General features: G+C 41.0%; 3 protein-coding genes across 4 annotated transcripts in view; all 3 read right to left on the bottom strand.

The window, feature by feature from the left end:
* Positions 1-5,544, bottom strand: part of mpzl2 (myelin protein zero like 2) — a 28,649-nt gene extending 23,105 nt beyond the window's left edge. Inside the window, exon 1 of the mRNA XM_004075981.4 lies at positions 5,325-5,544. Coding sequence (XP_004076029.2) covers positions 5,325-5,379 — 55 coding nt within the window. The 5' untranslated portion in view covers positions 5,380-5,544. The remainder of the gene's footprint in view (positions 1-5,324) is intronic.
* An 8,325-nt stretch (positions 5,545-13,869) lies between these two features.
* LOC101161323 (T-cell surface glycoprotein CD3 gamma chain) lies at positions 13,870-17,845 on the bottom strand. The gene is made up of 7 exons (XM_011483084.3): positions 17,689-17,845; positions 17,395-17,452; positions 17,277-17,297; positions 16,976-17,164; positions 16,725-16,868; positions 14,520-14,572; positions 13,870-14,415 (listed from the first exon to the last, which is right to left on the bottom strand). The coding sequence occupies exons 2-7, from the start codon at positions 17,435-17,437 to the stop codon at positions 14,365-14,367; spliced, it is 501 nt and encodes a 166-aa protein (XP_011481386.1). The 5' UTR covers positions 17,438-17,452; positions 17,689-17,845; the 3' UTR covers positions 13,870-14,364.
* A 1,884-nt stretch (positions 17,846-19,729) lies between these two features.
* Positions 19,730-19,750, bottom strand: part of tmem25 (transmembrane protein 25) — a 9,956-nt gene continuing 9,935 nt past the window's right edge. For both annotated transcript variants that reach the window (XM_011483082.3, XM_011483081.3), the window contains exon 9: positions 19,730-19,750. This exon is cut by the window's right edge and continues 405 nt beyond it. The gene's annotated coding sequence lies outside the window, so the exon portion shown is untranslated.

The following is a 19,750-nucleotide window of genomic DNA, read 5'->3' as shown; positions in this document are numbered from 1 at the left end:
CCAGATAAAGCCGCCAGCGCAGATGCTCCCAACTCAGTGACAGAGAATCTTCCAGGCCGTGTTTAGATCCCAGCTCCATCCTGAGCCTCAAACACCTCGCAGATGTGCCTCATGTAAACCGTCTGTGTTGAGGCTTGGCGTGTCCTTGCATACGAATGCGTCACTGTCAGCTCCACACACCCAAAACCCTTACTCAACACAAAAGACATTCACAGGAATGTCAACAAAAGGCAGCAGGTCAGAAACCACAGACATGTTCTCTGCTGTTGACCTGGTATTGAAAAGAGATTAAAGGAGGCAGAGCTACAAGGTCAATAACCCACTAAACAGATATAAGTCCCGATCCCCGGACTGTGAATCTGACGAAACTGAAGCCTAAACAACCTGTATGAGCGCCTGGTAAGCTGTCGTCATCTGTGCACAATAATATGTGCTAAACCTGTAAGTCAGGGCAGGCTGGCACATGTCAGCTTGAGAGCTCCACCAGTTTCTTTGAATGAGAAAAGTAACATGCAACTGCTTCTTCATGACAAACGGAGCAGTATGGAGCTTAAAGGGGAGAAAGCAAAGGCCAGAGCTTCAGCACAAAAGCAGAAACTATGCTACTTAATCCCAGCATTTGGTCAAGACTTAAGACATGTAAATCTGATCTAGGCTATTTAAACTACCCGGGTGTCTGAGATTTGTTATGGCAAGAACACCAACAACAGAACAACAGAGATTGTATCCATTTGCAGCAACATTTTCCTACTAACTGACCCTTGCAGAGACGTCTAGCCTCATACATTTGAATAATTACAGTTTAAATGTCACTTCATCCATTTAAACATCTCTTAGTGGAATGCTACGTTCACACCAGGCATGGAAACACGCGTTCCAGTGATCACTTCCAATGAAAAGTCAATGAAAACACACTGACAGTAGATGTGCCTTTCAGGCTTCTGCGTTCAAAACTCTCACATTCACGCATCGTTACACGAGCTTTTCCGTCTGTTTTCAGGCTCTGCATACAAAACGATTTGAACAATTGAACCAGTTGAACTTTAGCCAGTCAGGGACTTGGATTTGGGAGTGATGCATGGATGGCGTCCCTTTCAATTCATGTAAGTGTTTAAAAATTCATCATGAAGGAAAAATGAATAATTGCGGTTTATGTCCGGCTGGAATTCTATGACACCACGCCTTTCATGTATCGGAGCTTGGGAAGTAGCCTGGAAAAAAAAGCCTGGAGCGAGATTCAGCAGATTTACACCATGTTGACTTTTCACACCAAGCCTCTTCCAACTGTACGGTCCACGCGCAGCAACAGTCCAGTGTGAACAGCCAATGCCCAATGACTTTCAATGGGAGCTGGTCCAAACACTTCTATTCAAGTCCCAATATTTAAAGGGAGCATGATTTTAAAACAGTCACAGTTTAACTGTGGCAACAGTTCCCTCACTGTTTTGGCAAGCTGCTCAAAAGACACTTTTATGCTGCAAAGAACAGCTCCCCTAGAAATAAGTCCAAAAATGTTGGAATTTTTGAAAGATTTTATTTAACTCAGTTGAAAAATAGTAAGAAAACAATAATACCAATAATCCTTATTTTAACATTAAGTTTTAGTCCCTAAGGCATCTTTTCTTAAACTAAGCTGAACTTTCTTGATAAGTTTTTTTTCTTGCAAAACAGAAAATAAGAATTCTTTTGGTTACTGCTGGGATGTTAGGAAGGGGTTAGGGTTTGAGAAACTGCACATCTCAACATCATGTCCAATTTAGGAAAAAGGCTCCATAATTTATAGATTTTTTATTTATTTTTTACCTTGGAATCAGGCGCCCAGAAGAGCAGTGAGAAAGAAGTCTGTGTCAACACAAAGCTGCATGGATGAAACACAAATGTTGATTCTGGCATAACTTTTTGTCAAATATATAGCACAAAAAGCAAAGACATTTGTCTCTAATTGATTCTTTTTTGGGTAATTTTGCTAAAAGATTGCAAAGATATGTAACAAGAAAAAGAAAATATATTCCAAAAAAGTTTTTTGTTCTTTTTCCACAAGTATTTATTGAACAGAAAAACTTTAAATGCTGAAGATTTTTTAATCATTTCCAAATAATGCAGTCCGCCATCCCACATAAGCCATGACAGATCTGCAGGCACATGCTCACTGAGCACCATAAGCAGCCGTGGTCTGAACCTCCGGCTGCTGCCATGGATGGACACGTTCATTGGATGTAATCTACCTGACCTGACTGAGGTTCAATTCAATTCAATTTTATTTGTATAGCCCAAAATCACAACAACAGTCGTCTCGATGGGCTTCGAAGTGAAACATGAACTCAAAAGGATCATGAATACAAAGAGTTCAATAGGAAAACACTAAAATGAACTAACAAACTGACTAAGCTGAACTGGCATCCCTGCCCTTAGACCCCCTTTCGCGGTAAGGAAAAACTCCTAAAAAAACGGATTCCATAAAAAATGAAGAAACCTCAGGGGTGTCCACATGAAGGAGGGATCCTCCCCCAGGACGGACAGGCGATTTACCAGAACTCTTAGAGAAGAATTAACTTATCTAACTCTACAACTACAAATATAAAGTCCAGCAGACGAGTTTCATCCAGACGCAGTTGGGGGGACAGTCAGGGTCGCGAGTCGCGCCTGAGACAGGAACCACAGCCAGGTGTAGGAGCAGGAGCAGAGACGAGGTACACGGTCAGGTGGGAGGTGGGAAGCGTTTACTTCAAGGTGAAACGAGGTACATGATACACCAATTTAAACAAACTTTTTATTAGTTGTGCCCAATGGCGGTTTTTGATATGGGCGAGGTGGGCGTTGGCCCAGGGCGGCACATAGTAGGGGGCAGCATTTTCCGTGCCTGCATTGTTTCATATAAGGAAAGAGCTAAATAAAAGAGGAGATTTTCAGCTTTAATTCTGACATGGATTCTACACAGTGACGTGCGGTGAGGTTAATGGCTGGTGAGGCACTGACGTCATCAGTCAGATTTACAAACATATGAACCATACTGAGTAACTTATTCACCATTTGACTGACAACAGTTAACGTGTTTTGTTTAAAATATCATTTCAACATGTTTTTTTTCATATACAAACTGCAGCATAGAAAAAAGCACAAACCTTATTATCGTCTTACCTTTACTTGTAAATAAAGTCCATATGCCGCTCCTTCTGAAGAAAATGACTTGCCGCTTGCTATCACTTATTCTATTATTTTTTAGCGTCATAATCTCAGGGCTCACCGGCGCCCCCTAACATGAGGCACAAGAACTGCTGGCCTCACCCAGCGGCTTTTTTGCCGGCGTTTAGCGCTCAGCAAAAGAAACACGTCCCTCGCATACAGTTATTTATAAAAACAAACACTGCACATCATATACATCTGCTAAATTATGTAAACTGAGCTCATATAGTACAAGTGATTGAACTAACATACAGAGAGACAGCAGTACCGTCTGACTGCATAGGTATTGCACAATCCAAGGTGAGGCTCAGCGGGCTGGTGCCTCATCGCACGTCACTTCTTTATATCTGAACGGCAAATGCGGAAATTCAGCGATTTTGAAAAGAAAAAACACCCAAAAATGGTACATTTAAATGGAAAATGACTGCAAAGCACAAATTACTGATTAAATATAATAATTGAATTTATTTTTTCTCTTTTCTTCCCATAATGACAGGTGAGGCACAGCCTCACCTGCCTCTCCTGACTGCACGTCACTGATTCTACAGCTGGCATTTTGTGCTTTTATTTTGACACAATTGACACTGATCATTGCACCCATGTCTTCACCCTATCCCCTCTCCCCTCTCCACACTTATAGTGCAAAAAATAATAACAAATAAAATAAAAGATAAAATAACTAAGATTGAAACAGCGTAAAACAGCCACAGGAAAAGGAATCAGGCAGAAAAAAAACCTGTGCTCAAACCAATTTCAACCAGAGCAGGCAATGGGGATTATTTCCCACAATTCCCCGCTCCGACATAGCAGACCTAACGTACACGTGACCACCGCCCTCTGCTGCAAAACACTTGCGCCCACACCTCTTTGAGGTAGTCATTGGAACATAACAAGTCAAAAAAACTTGTAGAGGGGGGCGCAACTCACCGGTGACACAGGTATTTTGGAGTCTTTTTCTCTAACAACCAACTCTAGGCCACAGCTGCGTGCTCCCGTCATGGAGACGGAGCCTGCATGGACACATGTATGTCAGAATGACGGAAGGGGAGGGGTGGTAGGCGCAAGCTGCGAGGAGCGCAGCCAACATTACGCAACACCTGGATCATCATGTGCTGTTGGATCACTCAGCAGCTCATGTTAATAATGTCATTATTTACCAACTATTGTAGATGTTTTTATTACGTGTCTTTTCTGTGGTTTAGTTGGTGTCAGTATTTCACATAGGAGCAGGCCAGCTCCAAAAAAAATGATAAAAGAGCAAAAAAAACAGAAAGACATGATTTTTTATTTCATATTATTAATATTTTCAGGCTTTGTTTGTTTTGTTCTGCAGCATGTTCATATTTGTATAATTTTGACAGAATATATTTTAATGGAGAGCAAAATATTGGACGTTATTTAAGGTTTAACTTGAGTTATTCTGGATTAATATTCCTGTTTTTATTCATGTCTATGTTCCAAAAAGTTCAGTTTTAAAGGTTTAAAAATTTTCAAAAGGATGTCAAATTTTGTATGTGTGTGTGTGTGTGGGGGGGGGGGGGGGGGCTGGTGGGGTTACTCACCCAGGGAGTAAGTTAGTGTAGAACCGCCACTGGTAGAGCCAGCCTGACCAGACAGACTGGCTCTCTTGACTGTTTACTCCCTAGCTGGTTTGAAAAATTGCCCCTGACATTTCCTGGACCCCCCGGCAATGGGAAGCGAGGCTTCATGTGCGCCCGTGGATGCGCGGTAATGAGCAGGAAAGGAGGTTTCCTTGACAGACAATGGAACCAGGATCCAAGACGGGGACTTCGTTAAATTACAAGAATGACAACCGACTGTGCCAAAATTTGCTACTTCCCGATGACGCACGACCGCGCTCTGAGATGGAGGGGTTACAGGTCTCTGTGGGGCTCTTACTTATGGCAAAACAATCATGGGTTCTTTACTTGGAAGCTTCGTTATTGTTGATGTCTTCCTGTTCTGCCTTTCTATCCCTCCTCAGTCATCTCATCGTAAACGTACAGACTAAAGACCGCGTAATCCCACATCCAGCTACAGTTACCTTTTTAAAACACCAAAATGTAAGACTAGCGCAGGTTTGGGTAAATCAGAGTTGAAAAGAAACACCTCACCCAAATCCCTCCAGTCCGGGTTCTCACCTGAGGCTGCGAGTCCAGACAGGACGGCCAGAACATAAAGCCCGTTGGCGCACATTGGATGAGTGTCAGCTGGAGCGGGAGTTGGAGTTAACGCACTGCGCCGTTGCTCCACAGATGTCAGCAGGGAGAAGAAAAGCCCTTAGTCCTCCCCTCCACCTTTTCCTCCACAGACTCGTCCCCCAACCCGCGGCAGCCGTCAAACTCTCCTTTTTCAGCGCCCTCCCACCATAAAGTCGGGCGGAGTAACACAAAGTCATACTCCAGGTCGCTCTGCAGATTCAAGTTAAGACCAAATGCCTTTGGGTCATCCAACCTGTTGCAGCTGCTCACGCAGCGCCAACATGCCCTGTCAAATGCGCAAATTCCAGCGCAAATTTCCCAAATTGTCGCTGCAGAGCTCCACAGATTAAGACACTTGGAGAACATTACGCATCATTTTTGCAGTCACATTATTGATGGCTGATTCGGCAAATATGAAAACTTAGTTCCACGAGTTTGGTTTGATGCAGTACTTTGTGGTTCAGTGGCGCCAATTCAGATTTTGTTGAGATGAAACATAAAAATGCTGTTGTAAGCCTTTGTTTTATTATTTATTCGTTGAAAAAAGGGGGGGGGGTATTGAAAGATAGTAAAACTCGTGCGTAAATATGATTCATTGGGGAGCTGAAATTTGTAGAGTACCCTGACAGCAGAACTTGGTCACTAAAAATGGAGATTAACATTTTTTTCCCAAAACATTGCTTTGTCCTTTGTTTCCATAGCAGCGCTTTTCTACAGGCTGGAGCCACTTGGGGGCAGAACAGCACTGTTGCACAGTCTTCACTTTCTGCCACAGACATGGCAACGCGCACGAGAGAGGTGTGCGTCAGTCCTGCTGAGGACAAAGAGGCTGCATGATTGTGAACATGTCATAATGGAGTTGCAGATTCTCCAAAATGACACTGAACATTTAACAGCAGACTGAGAATGCACTACTGTATTCAAATGAGAGTCTTCTAATCAAAATTATAAACAGTATTTATTGAAATAACTTTTTATATTCATTTTTATTCGAACAATCCAACATGTTCCAATATTTTTTTTAAAGAGATAGATGTTTGTTTATCAGTGATATCAGTCATGTTGACTCTTCATGGGACCACAAAAGCACTAAGACAACATTTTTTATTGAATCACATTTATGAAACACACAGGGTTTAATAAGAATAGTACATTTTTTGAAAATAAATTGCCAAAACATGAAAAAATGAGGCTATTTGCAAATTTTTTCAGTAAATGGGGCCTCAAACATCATCCAGCAGTACAAACAATAGAGCAAAGGAACCATGAAGAGATGAGGTCTGGGATGACATATGTTTATGCAATTATTAAAACAGAATCAGCCCCTAGTAATAATAATAATAAAAATTAAGAAATTGACAGAAAATAAGAATCAACATGACCTTTTAGACCTGCTAGAAAACCTTCAACAAAGGAATCCATAAAAACTAAAACTTAGGGTTTGGAGCACTGTCTCTCCGACACAATGCAACTATATTTCTGTTTTCCAAAGTTCAGTTATTACTTAAATATTCATAACATCCTGTTTTACTGTTGGATAGTACATTTACAGCATTACAAATTGTATTTGATCTTAATATAACGTTAAGTCGCTCCATTTTGGTTTATTTCGACTGCTGTTGTTATAATATCTGCAATCAAAGTAGCTGCTTATCTCAAATTCTCACATCTTTCTGTTTAAACTCTGTCAGCTCGCCTTTATGTTGAGGTTCAACTGTGAAATCAACATGAAGAGGAAGAAAAAACACTTCCTGTTAGGCTCAGTGGGTGAGAGCCTCAGACGAGGAGTTAGAGAAAGATCCAGCCGCTTAGAAGGCGTCCATTTATTTCTCAACTATCACCCTCGTGTAAAGGGTTTCATCTGGATTTAATCCTCTCTAAAGGCAGATCTGAAAAGGACAAAGACAGGGGAAGGTTGGGAGAGCGTGCACCATGGGAGTTCAAGCCGTGTTTCTCGTCCTCCTCCTGTGTGCCGTCACCCCTAAAGCGCATGGAGGTAAATATGCAACAATTCTACTGTTGAACCGTTTCTTTCAGATTCATGAAACTTATCTGTAGATGAACACATGAAATATGCTGCCAGAGACGTTTCTACTTTAGTCCTTCCACTGGTAACATGATTTCACATTCTTTATTGTCAGAACAACACATTTGAGCCTATAGAAATATTTGAATCGGTCCCATTTTTTGTGATGCATGTCAACCCACCTGTCTCAAATTTTAGAGAAAAATGTCCTAAAAAGAGAGTCTGAAAAACCAAAACTGGATGAATGTCACTGATATGACTTTGTTTCTGTCCTAGACTCCGATTGGGGAATAGATTTCAAGCAGAATAAAGTCACGCTGACCTGTCCATCGCAATCTACCGAATGGGATCTCAAATTGAACAACCTGAATTCCACTTATGAATTTAAATACCAAAAACCTGTTCAGCATTTCTGTAAAGCCAACGAAAATAAATACTTCTTTTATGTGAAAGGCAAAGGTAAGTAAAACCCACTTTTTTTCATTTTTTTTCAGATTTACCTGCATTGTAGTAATTTTGCATTAAACTGACTTTTTCTATAAAAAGAGGAGCTATATTTAAATATGCTACTGCTTGCTACTGATCTAACCCCAGTTTCTTGGTTGATCTTCATCTTCCAGGATGTGACAACTGCTTTGAGCTCGATGGCTGGCTGTTAGGGGGGGCCATCATCGCAGACGTGGTTGTCACGACGATTCTGATGACAATCATCTACAAATGCACCAAGAAGAAGGTCGCGGATGGACCGGCTCACCTGACCAAGCGTAACTTCTTTTTGTTCCATTACACCGTACCTTGCATTACTTTGGTTAAAGAGCGTTTCCAGTAATGGGAGATGTTTGTTCACACCTCCTCCAGCATCTGGACCCCCCCATGCCCCTGGTCGAGTACCCCGAAGTTCAGCTGTCCCATCCGATTTAACAACATATCAAGTATGTATAAAGATGGTTTCATTTTATTCTCATGATGGAATTCTTTCCTAGTTTTTATCCCAGCAGAATTGATTCATGAGTCAAACCTCTAAACTCTAAAAGAACGGCTGAGTTGTGGGGAGTTTGATGATCGTTATTCTTGAAGTAAAAGTCTGCAGCCAAGGAAACAGTAGAAATAGATGAGATTAGCTTTTGTAACCATTCAGCAGCACCTGGTTTTTAGCGTTAGTATGACTGGAGCATGGTCAAAGACGGATTTTAAAAAGTATTGAGATTTCAAAATCCTGGTAAAATATAAAATGAGGTAATGTGGCATTTACCACAGTTGGTTTTTGTGGCCAGAATTTGTGTGATATTAGAGGATTTTTCCAAAATTTGTGTTCAAAAATGTAAGTTGTGTTTGCTGAAACAATCCAGAGACTTCAGAAACCCGCTGTGGACCCTGCAGCTGAGGGGCAAAAATAGAGCTAATGAACGGAAAAGACCGTTTTCTAATTCTCCTTTTATGAACTGTTTGTTGTTTCATTCGCAGGAACTGAACCATCACACTCGCACCGGCGGTGTTTACTCCACGGTGCAAAAAACGGGATAAGGAGCTGTCGGATGGAGGCAGCTTATGGTTTGAAGGCTGACGACGAAAGCAACCGTTCCCCCATGATGCAACAGAGAGTCAGACGCCGTCACCGAGCGGTGGAGCTGAGGCTTTTGTTCCATTTAAGACAATTCCACCTGTTTCTCATTGAAGGACTGACGAGGGCAACTTCAAAATGGCGGTTTTTGATGCCTCCCCAGTATTACTCCAATGCTCTTTACTTGTCTTTATGTCAGCAACTCCATCCCTGTTTGGCAACAAATATTTTCAGCCCAAATCAAACTGGTGTTTAACTGGAATTCAGTCTGTACCGATCTCTAAAAACCATTTTAGAAATACCCCTCTAATTTTCAACACAGTATCCATCATGCAGGAGATCCGCTTTAACCTTCACTCGACGAAAGCGTTTTTTAAGGCTTGCTTTGTGCCCAACGACGGTGGACTACATGTCTCAACGCAAAAACATGTTAAAGAGCACAACAACAGAAAAAAAGAGAAACAAATCATAAAAAGACAACTTCACATTTTAGAAATCAAAAACACAAAAATCCAGAAGCCAAAACACAATTCAAAATATTAAACAAAATAAAAATAAAGGTTTTATAAAACAAAAACAATTTCCAGGGATCACAATGAAATATTAAAAATAAAACACAACAACAAACAGTAGGTACTCTAATCGCTGATTGGATGATGATGATGTTTTGTTGAACTATGTTGGGCTTTGATTTTTAAAATGTAATGTTTTATTTTTTATTTTGTTTTCATAGTTGTCATTCTGATCTTTATTATGTTTTGCATTGTCCTTCAGGGCCACCGTACCAAACCTTTTAGAGGACAAAAAAAGCAAATGGTTGATTTTGACGAAGAGGCTTTTCTTTTGGATTTTGAAGATGAAGGGGAGAATAAAAGAAGTTTGTTGATTTTCATAAATATAACCGAATGCAACAGACAGACGGAGGAGATGCAACAGACTATATTTATCTTTGAAACTTTCATGCATCATTTTTGTTGTGTATTACGACAGAGTTTTAGGGCCACCAAAAAAAAAAAGTAAAATTATGACATTTTATCTCGTAAATTTACGAGAAAAAAACTCGTAAATTTACGAGTTTTTATCTCGTAGAAAAAGTCATAAATTAACAAGGAGAAAACACCGAAGTTGTCCGTTTATCAGAGCATCGCTTGAAGATGAAAGATTTGGAGCCTTTTGTGAAGCTTTATTTCCAGGTTTATTATAGGTTTAAAACAAAGAGATTCTGAACCTTTGGCGACTTAAAATCAGATTATTGTCAGTAGAGGCGGGTTTCCGGGGTTTGGTGTCAGTAAAGCGGAGTGTCATATGTAAAATAAGGAGCTCAGAGACAAGTTTGGGTGTAGAGGATCGCTGCGGCCTTTATTTTTCTTTTCATTCACATAACCTGAAGTTCATCTGTCACCTTACGTCATGAACCTGTCATCAGATCCGAACACCAATGTGGAAGTAAATGTCCCGTTATATCATTAAACAACAAAGATGAATGAAAATAGTCTGTTATATTAGCATTAGAACGTTGAAAATGCCAAAAAACTGCTGCTCCTCCTCAGACTGAAGCATCACACAAACGTAGAGATCTCGTCTTTGGTGGAGGAAGAAAGGATTGAAGTGGAAAGCTGCAGGGACACCGATGGCTTCATCGGGCTGCAGGGATCCTGCAAACCAACCATCAATAAATAAAACTTTAATAAATCGTAAATCAAACGAATGAGCTTCCAGATATTTGGAACGTTCAAGCTCATTTAGCTCACCTGTTCAACAAAGTTTAGTCGGTCTGCTCTGTTGCTGCGCGGCGTTCACCTGCTGCTCTGCATGCTCACTTCCACTTAATATCGTAAAATTACAAGTTTTTTCTCATAAATTTACGAGATAAAAACTCTTAATTTTACTTTTTTTTTTTGGTGGCCCTAATACTCCGTCGTAGTGTATATAGTTCAGAAACAAAGAAATGCGGTTTTTGTAAATGTTTTTTATTTTTTTGTATGCAGCAGTTATTGTTTGGTGGGATCATGGTATGGGGTACAAACTTATAAAATGTTGTGTTATTTTTATTGCTACTTTTTGCAAACCGTGCACATGAACGATGCAGAACACCAAACTAGCCATAAAAAAGCAACAGCATGACACAATGCACATGTTTATAGAATATGGTTTAAAGTGTAAACCGATTAGACAAACTAGTATTAATAACTGGATTTTACTTTGGTGCATGAACTCGTTTTGTCTGTCAAACTTGTGCGGGAAAAAAGCAACTTTTTGGTTTTTATGACCATGATGTGAAATAGTGTCTCGTTGTGTTTTTTGCCTGTTTTACTTTTTCTTTAACGCTCTTTTTGTCTCTAATAAAACCGTCTGCTGTCTGTGGATGTGTGTCTTTGTGCTCGGCTCTGAGCTGCTGCCTCTGCTCAGCATGCGGGCCCACAACCACACACTTGAAAGAGCCTCAAACCCGCAGCTCACATCCGTCTGGCACAGCTCGAGCGTTCAGTCCCCACCTTCATCGAGCTCTGTTTGCTGTTGGAAACCAATCTTCACGTTTCCCTGCATGGACGTGTCTTTAGCTGTCAGACATGCTGTGGAAATTGAGCTCCGTCATGTTTTCCCAGCAGTAACTGAGCACAGTCAAACGGGCGGGAAACACAAAAAAACAACCATGACGGGCTTCAGTATGCTCACTAATGACGACTGACGTTTTGGTAAAAGTGGCAAAAGCTCAGAGATTGAGTGTTTTATGGAAACACTCCCACACTTCATGCTCGACAGTCTTCCTCTGCATCTGCTGAGCGAGGAAGATGAGGGCAAAGGTGGAGTGTGTGTGTGTGTGTGGGGGGGGGGGTAGGAGATGAGTTTGAACTGAACCGCCCCCACACACAGACCTACAGCTGCACATCTGCCATGTGTGCACGAGCATGCGTGCACGGACGCACGCGCACGTGACTCCCCAAGGTTGAGTTTCTCACTGTTGGCTGAAGTTTCGTTCTGCAACTACAGTTGGTTGGTTTCTACAAACCAATGATTTGATCAGAGTGATGGCAGTCGTCCCAGCAGCTCCTTCTCTGCATCGCTGCTGTTTTCTTACATTTTCTGTGTTTGTCGTTAAAGTTGTGTAACATTCAGATCATTTGTGCTTTTATTTCTTCTGCTTAGATGATTGTAATTTCCGGTTTGACAAAGCTCTTTTGTAACGTCTGCAGCAGGTTCAAGGCTTTCAACAGGAGCCAGCACATACTACTCCTTCACCGTCCTTTTTTCATGGGCTCCCAGTTCAATTTAGAGTTCATTTAAAAGTTTAAAAGTTAGTTTTTAGAGCCTTGCATGGACAAACCCCACCCTAGAAAACCAGAGGAGACCTCCAAGCGGTCGCTCCTCATCTCTGGAGTGACCTGCCTTTGTCATTGAGACAGATGGACTGTTGAGGTTTTAAAGTCTGGTCAGAAGAGCTGTTAGTTGATGTAATGTTGTCTTTTCATGGCCTCGTCTCTTAGTCTGTGATGTGTGTGTGATGATTTGTAATTTGATGTGTTTTTACTATCGTGAAGCACTTTGTCATTCTGAGAAAGGTGCTGTTTACTCCCTAAAGTACTCTTGCGTGTATTTAGCGGAGAGAGAACAAACCAGCCTCCATCCATCCGTTCATCCATCTTCAGAATCTGCAGTATCCCTTCTGTGGTGACAGGGTTACTGGGGCCAACCCGGCTTCTGTCAGGCGTGGGCCTGAACAGACCACCGGTGTGTTGCAGGGCTAGACACATGCACCTACAGGACAATGCAGAGACACCAATGAACCTATGAGTCCTGCTGAAAACCCGGGCGTGCAGGAGGAGAACATGCAAACTCCACACAGAAAGGACCCAGCTAGGATTTGAACCAGGGTCTTCTCACAAGGGTGCTAATCCCCCCCCCCATGAAACCTTAAAGGTTTTAATGGAATGCCTTTCTCAAGCACTGAGTTCATGTCATTCTGGAATTCATTCAAAGGTTGGTTTCTTTTGTCTAGGAACCGGACAGGCCAACCATCCAGAGGGCCAAAGGCCGATGGGACTCACGTTTCAGAGCCTTTAGTGACTCCATGTGGAGATTCACAGTCAGGTTTGCATCCAGACTTTAAGCAGAACCTGGATTATTTCTGCTGTACTTCAAGCTGTCAGTTGGACTGATGGCATCTTACTAGCAACTAAAACAAGGTTTTACCCGAGACTTGTGGCCAGCAAGCCCAAATCACCCTGCGTCCACCACCATGGATGTGTGTGAGGCTTTGTCCTCTTAGTTCTGTGCATTCAGGCGGAAAACTTCTGTTGTTTTGTCTGTACAAAGGACTTTGGCTTGTGGTTGGTTCAGAGCAAACTGCTAACCTGTTCGGTGGCTTTCTAACGGAAACACTTTAAAAGAAAAAAACAAGAGAAATGTGAAGGCTACTGAGGCAACGAGAACAAACTCCACTAGTCCAAAGTTTAAGATGACTTTGGCTGTGAAATATTTGAAGGTAAAAAGAGATCAAACGTTTACAGTGCCACCCCGATTATGTTTTGATCTATTCTCAAAGTCTCATCAGCGGTGTTTTATTATAAAGATGCTGCTTTTAGCCAAAAATCTGTGTCGTTTTTCTAGGACATAATTTCTGCAGAGCAGCAGGAGTTCATTAGAAATTCCCCTCTGAGGGACTGTCGTCCCCCTTCCCATCACCCATAACTGAGATCTGTTGACATGATCTCCCACTAGCTTACAGCCCCTAACACCACGCTTTAGTCATTTGTGCCTTTTGTCATCTTTCTACGATCTTCCTCAAACATCATATTTTCTTCTGTTGTTGATTCACATCAGTTTGAAGAAAGAAATACTTAGAAATGTTATTTCCTAAAAACGTTACAAGAACATGTCAAAAAGACACACAAAAAACCTTTTCATTGCACTTGGTCTTTCAATGAACTTTTTATTGCATTTTTTATGACAAAATGAAGACAGAAGCTGCTGAGTTTCACCATGTTTGCAGACAGCACAGCTCAAGAACAATGACTTTCAAAGACAAGTGGCCTTTTTCTGTGAGGATTCTCAGGTCAGAGTCACTGAAAAGGTCTTAGAAAAAAAGCTTTATCATCTTCTACTTTAATACATATTAAGAAAGATGTTTCACTACTAATACAACACAATTTTTATACGCACATTGAATTTTTTTTTTCTTAAAGCACACAAAAGTTTAAAAAACTGATATGCCCCGGTCTGAAGAAGACTCTAGAAGTTTCTACAAAGCATAATCTCACCGGTATCAGCAATTTGATCAGCTATTTGCAGGTATTTCAGTTGGCATTCCAGCAGGTAAAACAGCCTTTTTTCTTGTAGACGTCAGAGAAAAGGTTTAGTTTGAGGACGAGCAGAGGGGCCTTTTTACTCTTTATTTATTTGTTCCTAATTTTATCGTACACGTCTGGGGTCCTGTGATGCAAAGACTGCAGAAGGACAGGTGGAATGGAAAAAAGCAGAAAAGAAAAAGTCACTGAGAAAATCTGCCATTTTCTATGAAGGTTGAATTCCAAAGTGTTTTTCGGCTCACCTGGTATTGCTCGTCAGAAACGTCATTAGGAACGAGCTGTTGTTTATCAGATCCTGAAAATGAGCAGGAGACAACAGACGTCAGTTCATGCAGCCTCACATCTCATTTACTGGTCTTGTTTAACACTGGAGGTTCTTTTTAAAACATAAATACTGAATTGAATGTGAGAACCTAGAGGAATGTTCACATGCTGTTGCTCCAGAAAGAAGGACCAAATCCTACGTAACCATGGCAACAGACGGGCAGGGACACTTCCACAAAAGGAATCTTTGCTTTATGTAAATATCCTAAACCATGATCTCAGTGGGACCACTTTAGTGATTTCATATTAAAATATTTCTACAGGACAGTTTTTTGAGAGTTTTCTTATGAGAATTCAGTTAACTAGAGATGCAGGTCATTTTAGATTAACAGTAAAGAATTTTATTCATTCGTTCATTCGTCTTCTTCTGTTTCGTCGCTTTTGGGGTCACGGGGCTGCTGGAGCCTATCCTGGCCACTTGTGGGCGAAGGCAGGAGACACCCTGGAAGGGTCGCCAGTCTGTGGCAGTAAAGGTTTTTAGTAAATCCAAATACCCAAATACACTGCAAGGTCACACATTTTTACCCCATTGGCAGATTTTCTTTAAAAAGCACAATAATATAAATATATATCTTCCAAAGGCTAAGATATATATATATATGATATATTATATAATATTCTTCCAGGGGTAAGAATATTGGTCTGACCAAGAATTTTTGTTTCATGGAAAAAATCTAGTCACCATAAAACGTATCAAAGCTGCGTTCCATCAGGCTGTGTAGCGGCTGGACTCGGCGTTTGGAGATGCTAACGGGTTTGCTCTTCTAGAACGCTTTACAGTCCCAGTCCCATTCACACGCTGATGGCGGCTCTGCTGCTGGCGCCAACTGTTGACCACCAGGAGCAATGTGGGAGCAGTGTCTTGCCCAAGGACACTGTGACGCATGGGCGGGCAAGGTGGGAACCAAACCTGCGCCTCAGATGGTGAGTTTCAGCAACTAACAAATCGTGTTTTTGAATTTTTATTTCAAGCAGACGTAAACAAGAGAGCACACCTAGACTTCATGTTTTTGTGAGACCGGGGTATTCTTCAGACACACGAGGTGTGTGTTTGTCTAAACCCCTTTTGTGGTCAAGTCTTAACTGAAGTCAGGCCACTTGTCATTCGTCCAAACAGACGTGGCGTTCAGATGCAGCCAGAACAGTTGTTCATTGTGTTTGGAGGGGAGAAAGAATAGGAAAATCTTAATTTTAAATGACATGACGACATATCCAAATATAGAAGACAAAAAAGGTTAATATTTCAAATGTATTGGTTGGATTTTCTCCTGAATTGAAAGCACTGACCAAAACTGATCTAGCTTTAAAGACTTTATTGGAATGATTTTAAGATGTCTTTTCCCCGAAGATAATGGTACAAAAATGAGAAAAAAAGCTGTCACTGTTTTCAACCCGCCGTGTTTTAGGGGTAAATAATTTGATATATTGATTGATAAACAGCGTTAAGCTTTAAAAACACGCGTGTGGATGTTTCCGAATGCAATCATGAAAAACAGACAAATGTCAGAATAAAAAGCTCATTTGTCAGCTTTTAATGAATTCATTTTTTTAAAGTTTGATGGTCCAGAAATTGTATTTTTTATTTGGCAAAAATGAAACCTTAAAAATGAATTATAAAAACAACATTTTTAGTATTTTATTACTTCTGAAAATGTCTAAATTTAGCCAACAGCAACATCTTTGTTTTTGATATTTAGTGTTTTTATATTAACAGATACAAATTTTGAACATAGTGTTTTTTTTCTGAGAATTTATTTGTAAATCTGTTTCCCAGAAGGAAATCAGACTGTGGTTATAATCTGGCATATTTACATTTGTTTAAATGCACACCCAGCAGCCAATCAGAATCGAGTATTCACCCAGACCATAGTATAAGTGTGTTTAACACCTTAATGCTGCAATTTATTTACATCGATGAAAAAAAACTACTCGTGTTTTTACTTTTAATTAGATGCTGCATGATTGCATCAAAAGATGTGAATGAGTTTAAAAAAACCCCAGATGTTTAGCAATTTAAAAGGAAACTGTCTTTTCTGCTTGTTCTTGAAGTCTATGTGTCAGAATCTTGAGCTGAGGTTGGTGAACAGAGCTGAAACGCAGGTGAGTGTGTGAGCAGGTGTTACGTTTTTTCTTAGAAGGGCCTCGACTCGTCCGAGTCTGAGAGGCGACCAAATACACGGCCACTCCTATCCCAGTAGTCGCCACCAAGTTTCCAACCAGGATGCTGACAATGGAGGTCATGTCAAACTCCACGCAGTTGTCGCAGGCTAAACACATGAAAACAGACAGGAAACAGAGCCGTCCTCAGCCTTCAATGTCACAGAATCAAAGGGAGGCATGCGTGAAATAACAAAACATTTTCTCTGAAACTTACTGCGGAATTTCACAAAAATATGTGACACTGCAGAGTCGTCTTTCATGCAATCATACTTTCCTGTGTTCTCATCCTTGTAGAGCAACTCCAAACTCTGATGTGTTTTATAATTTTGGTCTCGAATTTCACCGCCTGGACAACTCAGCTTAACTGAATTTGTGTATTCCTCCACTTTTATATCAATTGAGCCTGTATAAAAAAAAACAATAAAAAGAGGAAGACTTCAACATTTCAGAGCAGCCTCTTGCAAAAACCACAAGTTTATAAGATTAATATGAACAAATAAATGTTTTGGTTTTACCAGCTTGACAGAAGAGAAAGGCTGCAGAAAAGATCAGAGGACATTTCCATCATCACTAAAGTCAAGAAGAAGTCTCTTCACGCTCACACGACTTGAACTTTAATGGCGGTTGCCTTACCTGCCAGAGTCTGCAGCAGCAGCAGCCGGAACCTCATCTTCATTTGCCGATCAAACTTCTGCCAGGGTTGAAAAATGAACATAGAAACAGAAGAAAGAAAGGCTTCAGTCGGAAAGCAAGACGCTGGGCTGAAAAGAAAGGAAGTGCGCCATTTTCTGCCCCCATGTCAACCATTTTATGTCTTTCACTAAAAACCCCCAACGTGTTGCAGACCAGGTTTAAACTCCAACTGGAGGTTCAGTGGATTTCAGCACTGAAATACTTGTTCCATTTAAAGCATAAAAGAGCACAAACCTGCAGTTGTGGTGATGGTGAGAGTCTGCCGTTGAGGCGTCAAGTGTGTCTTCAGCTCTGATCTTTGTGTGCGTTTCTGTGTGTGTGTGTGTTTGTGTGTGAACAGGAGGAAGTTTGTGCGATTGGCTTCTTTTCAGGCTCCCCTGATCTCCACCAGAGATTGGACTTTTGAAATGCTTCTCTGTCAAAAACCAGCAACAGTTTCCACAGATGATCTTTGGTTTGCATTTGATACGTCAGTGAGGCAGTTTCAACCTAAACGGCAATTGATTGATCATCTACCCCAGTAAAAGATGAAACCCCTGGCAAAAAGTAATCTATTTCACAAGTTTGTACTAAAAGTGAGGCAGTACACTTGAAGTTTACTTTTTATATACCACCTATATATTTTAAACTTAAAATGTTCCAATGTAGTCTAAAGAAGTTTTTAGTCAGTGTACTTTGTGCACACAGTATAGCATAAGTTGCTATATTTATACTCAAGTATACTTACTAAAATATACTTCAAGTGTACTACTTTTTATAAAGGGATAATAATCCCTAAACTATAGTAATCCTGCTTTAGTTTAGTTAAGCAGTTAGCTATTGTTCCTATTTTATTATTGGTGTGATTTTGGCCGTGTGAATAAAATTGAATTGAATTAATCACTATCTTGTTTTTTTATTACTCCCATCAGTTTGAAGCGAGAGATGGCGAGTAAAAAAAACGAGTGTCTGAGCTTTGAGTGACGGCTCAGTCTGTTGAGATGAGGCTCTGGTATGTGTGCAACACAAAGACACCAACATGGCCGCGTGTATCCACATGGCTGTTCCGTGTCCGTCTGTGTCCACATGGCTGTTCCGTGTCCGTCTGTATCCACATGGCTGTTCCGTGTCCGTCTGTGTCCACATGGCTGTTCCGTGCCCGTCTGTGTCCACATGGCTGTTCCGTGCCCGTCTGCCGTGAACGTCACACACATGCTCCCTTGGCACAAGGTGACAGAGAGTAAAGATGCTCCCACAACATCCAAGAGCTTCCTGTGAGAGGAAACGCCACAGCAAGCTGTGACCCAGCGTGAACACCTGGCATCATCAACGCACAAACAGCAAAACACACACTTCTTATCTGCACCTGCTTCTGCTAAAGGAAGAAAAAGGGTTCAATCAGTATTTGCAGAAGTTCTAATCTTAATGATTCACACCAACAACTGCAGCGCGCCCCCTGCTGGGAGCCAATCAGAAGCACAAGCCTCCACTTGGTATCTTCTTTATTCCTCGTCCTGTTTTATGCACACGGACATACAAATGTACAGGAAATGACACGATGCTTGTTCACAAATATACACAGATTCATATAATTATGCATCATTCAGATACGGCCACATTCTGGTGTTAGCATTGCTGCATTCCCGTTTAGCACATGGACATGATGCATTGCATTGTGGGGAAAACACCAGCAGAGCAAACACTGCATTCCCTGTGTGTTACGAACATCGACACTGTTTGCTTCAATGGAAATTTAAAGCCCCACTAAAATGAAAATGCCGTTTTTGGTGCTTTTGACATGTTCTTGTGGTACTTTTGCATTGACAGAGGGCATATATAAAGTAATTTAGGCTTTAAGTCTCATTTCAGAGTATTTCTTTGTTCAAATCGTCGTGACTCAGGAGCAAACAAAAAAACTCTGTTTGAAAAAGATCGTAGGAGGATTATTTAAGCTCGCCTTCTTCCACTCCCTTTCAAGCAATCTTTCATTTATTTGTCCTAAGCTTGATACGTCTTTGTATGAATGTATAACTGCTGATTGTATTCTTTTGTGCATTATTCTTGCTTTGATTGCTTGAAATAAACCTTTTCAAATCAAATTCAAATAAAAAAGTAGTAAATACACCGGGCTCCCTGCTCTGCTCCTTTCTGATCATCCACTGTCAGACAAACAGATCCATGAAGGTCTCTGTTTTCCTGGTCTGAGCTGGAATCTGGATCAGAACTGGACGGATGGATAGATCTGATACTGCTGCCATTTGTGTTGCACCGCTAATGTTAGCTTGGGGGTGTGAGGGGCTTTAAGCGGGCGGGTTCT

Source organism: Oryzias latipes, chromosome 13 (genome assembly GCF_002234675.1).
Source record: "Oryzias latipes chromosome 13, ASM223467v1".
NCBI classification, from domain to species: domain Eukaryota; kingdom Metazoa; phylum Chordata; class Actinopteri; order Beloniformes; family Adrianichthyidae; genus Oryzias; species Oryzias latipes.
Note: the sequence above shows the minus strand (reverse complement) of the source record. Positions and strands in the feature narration are given on the sequence as shown.

Bases quoted from the DNA above. Each gene is read 5' to 3' on its own strand.
- LOC101161323 (XM_011483084.3), bottom strand. From the start codon at position 17,437: ATGAAGATGAGGTTCCGGCTGCTGCTGCTGCAGACTCTGGCAG. The intron at 14,573-16,724 runs GTAACACCTGCT...GCTCATTTTCAG, and splicing joins AGGCCCTTCTAAGAAAAAAC to GATCTGATAAACAACAGCTC. The intron at 14,416-14,519 runs GTGAGCCGAAAA...GTCCTTCTGCAG, and splicing joins TTTCTGACGAGCAATACCAG to TCTTTGCATCACAGGACCCC.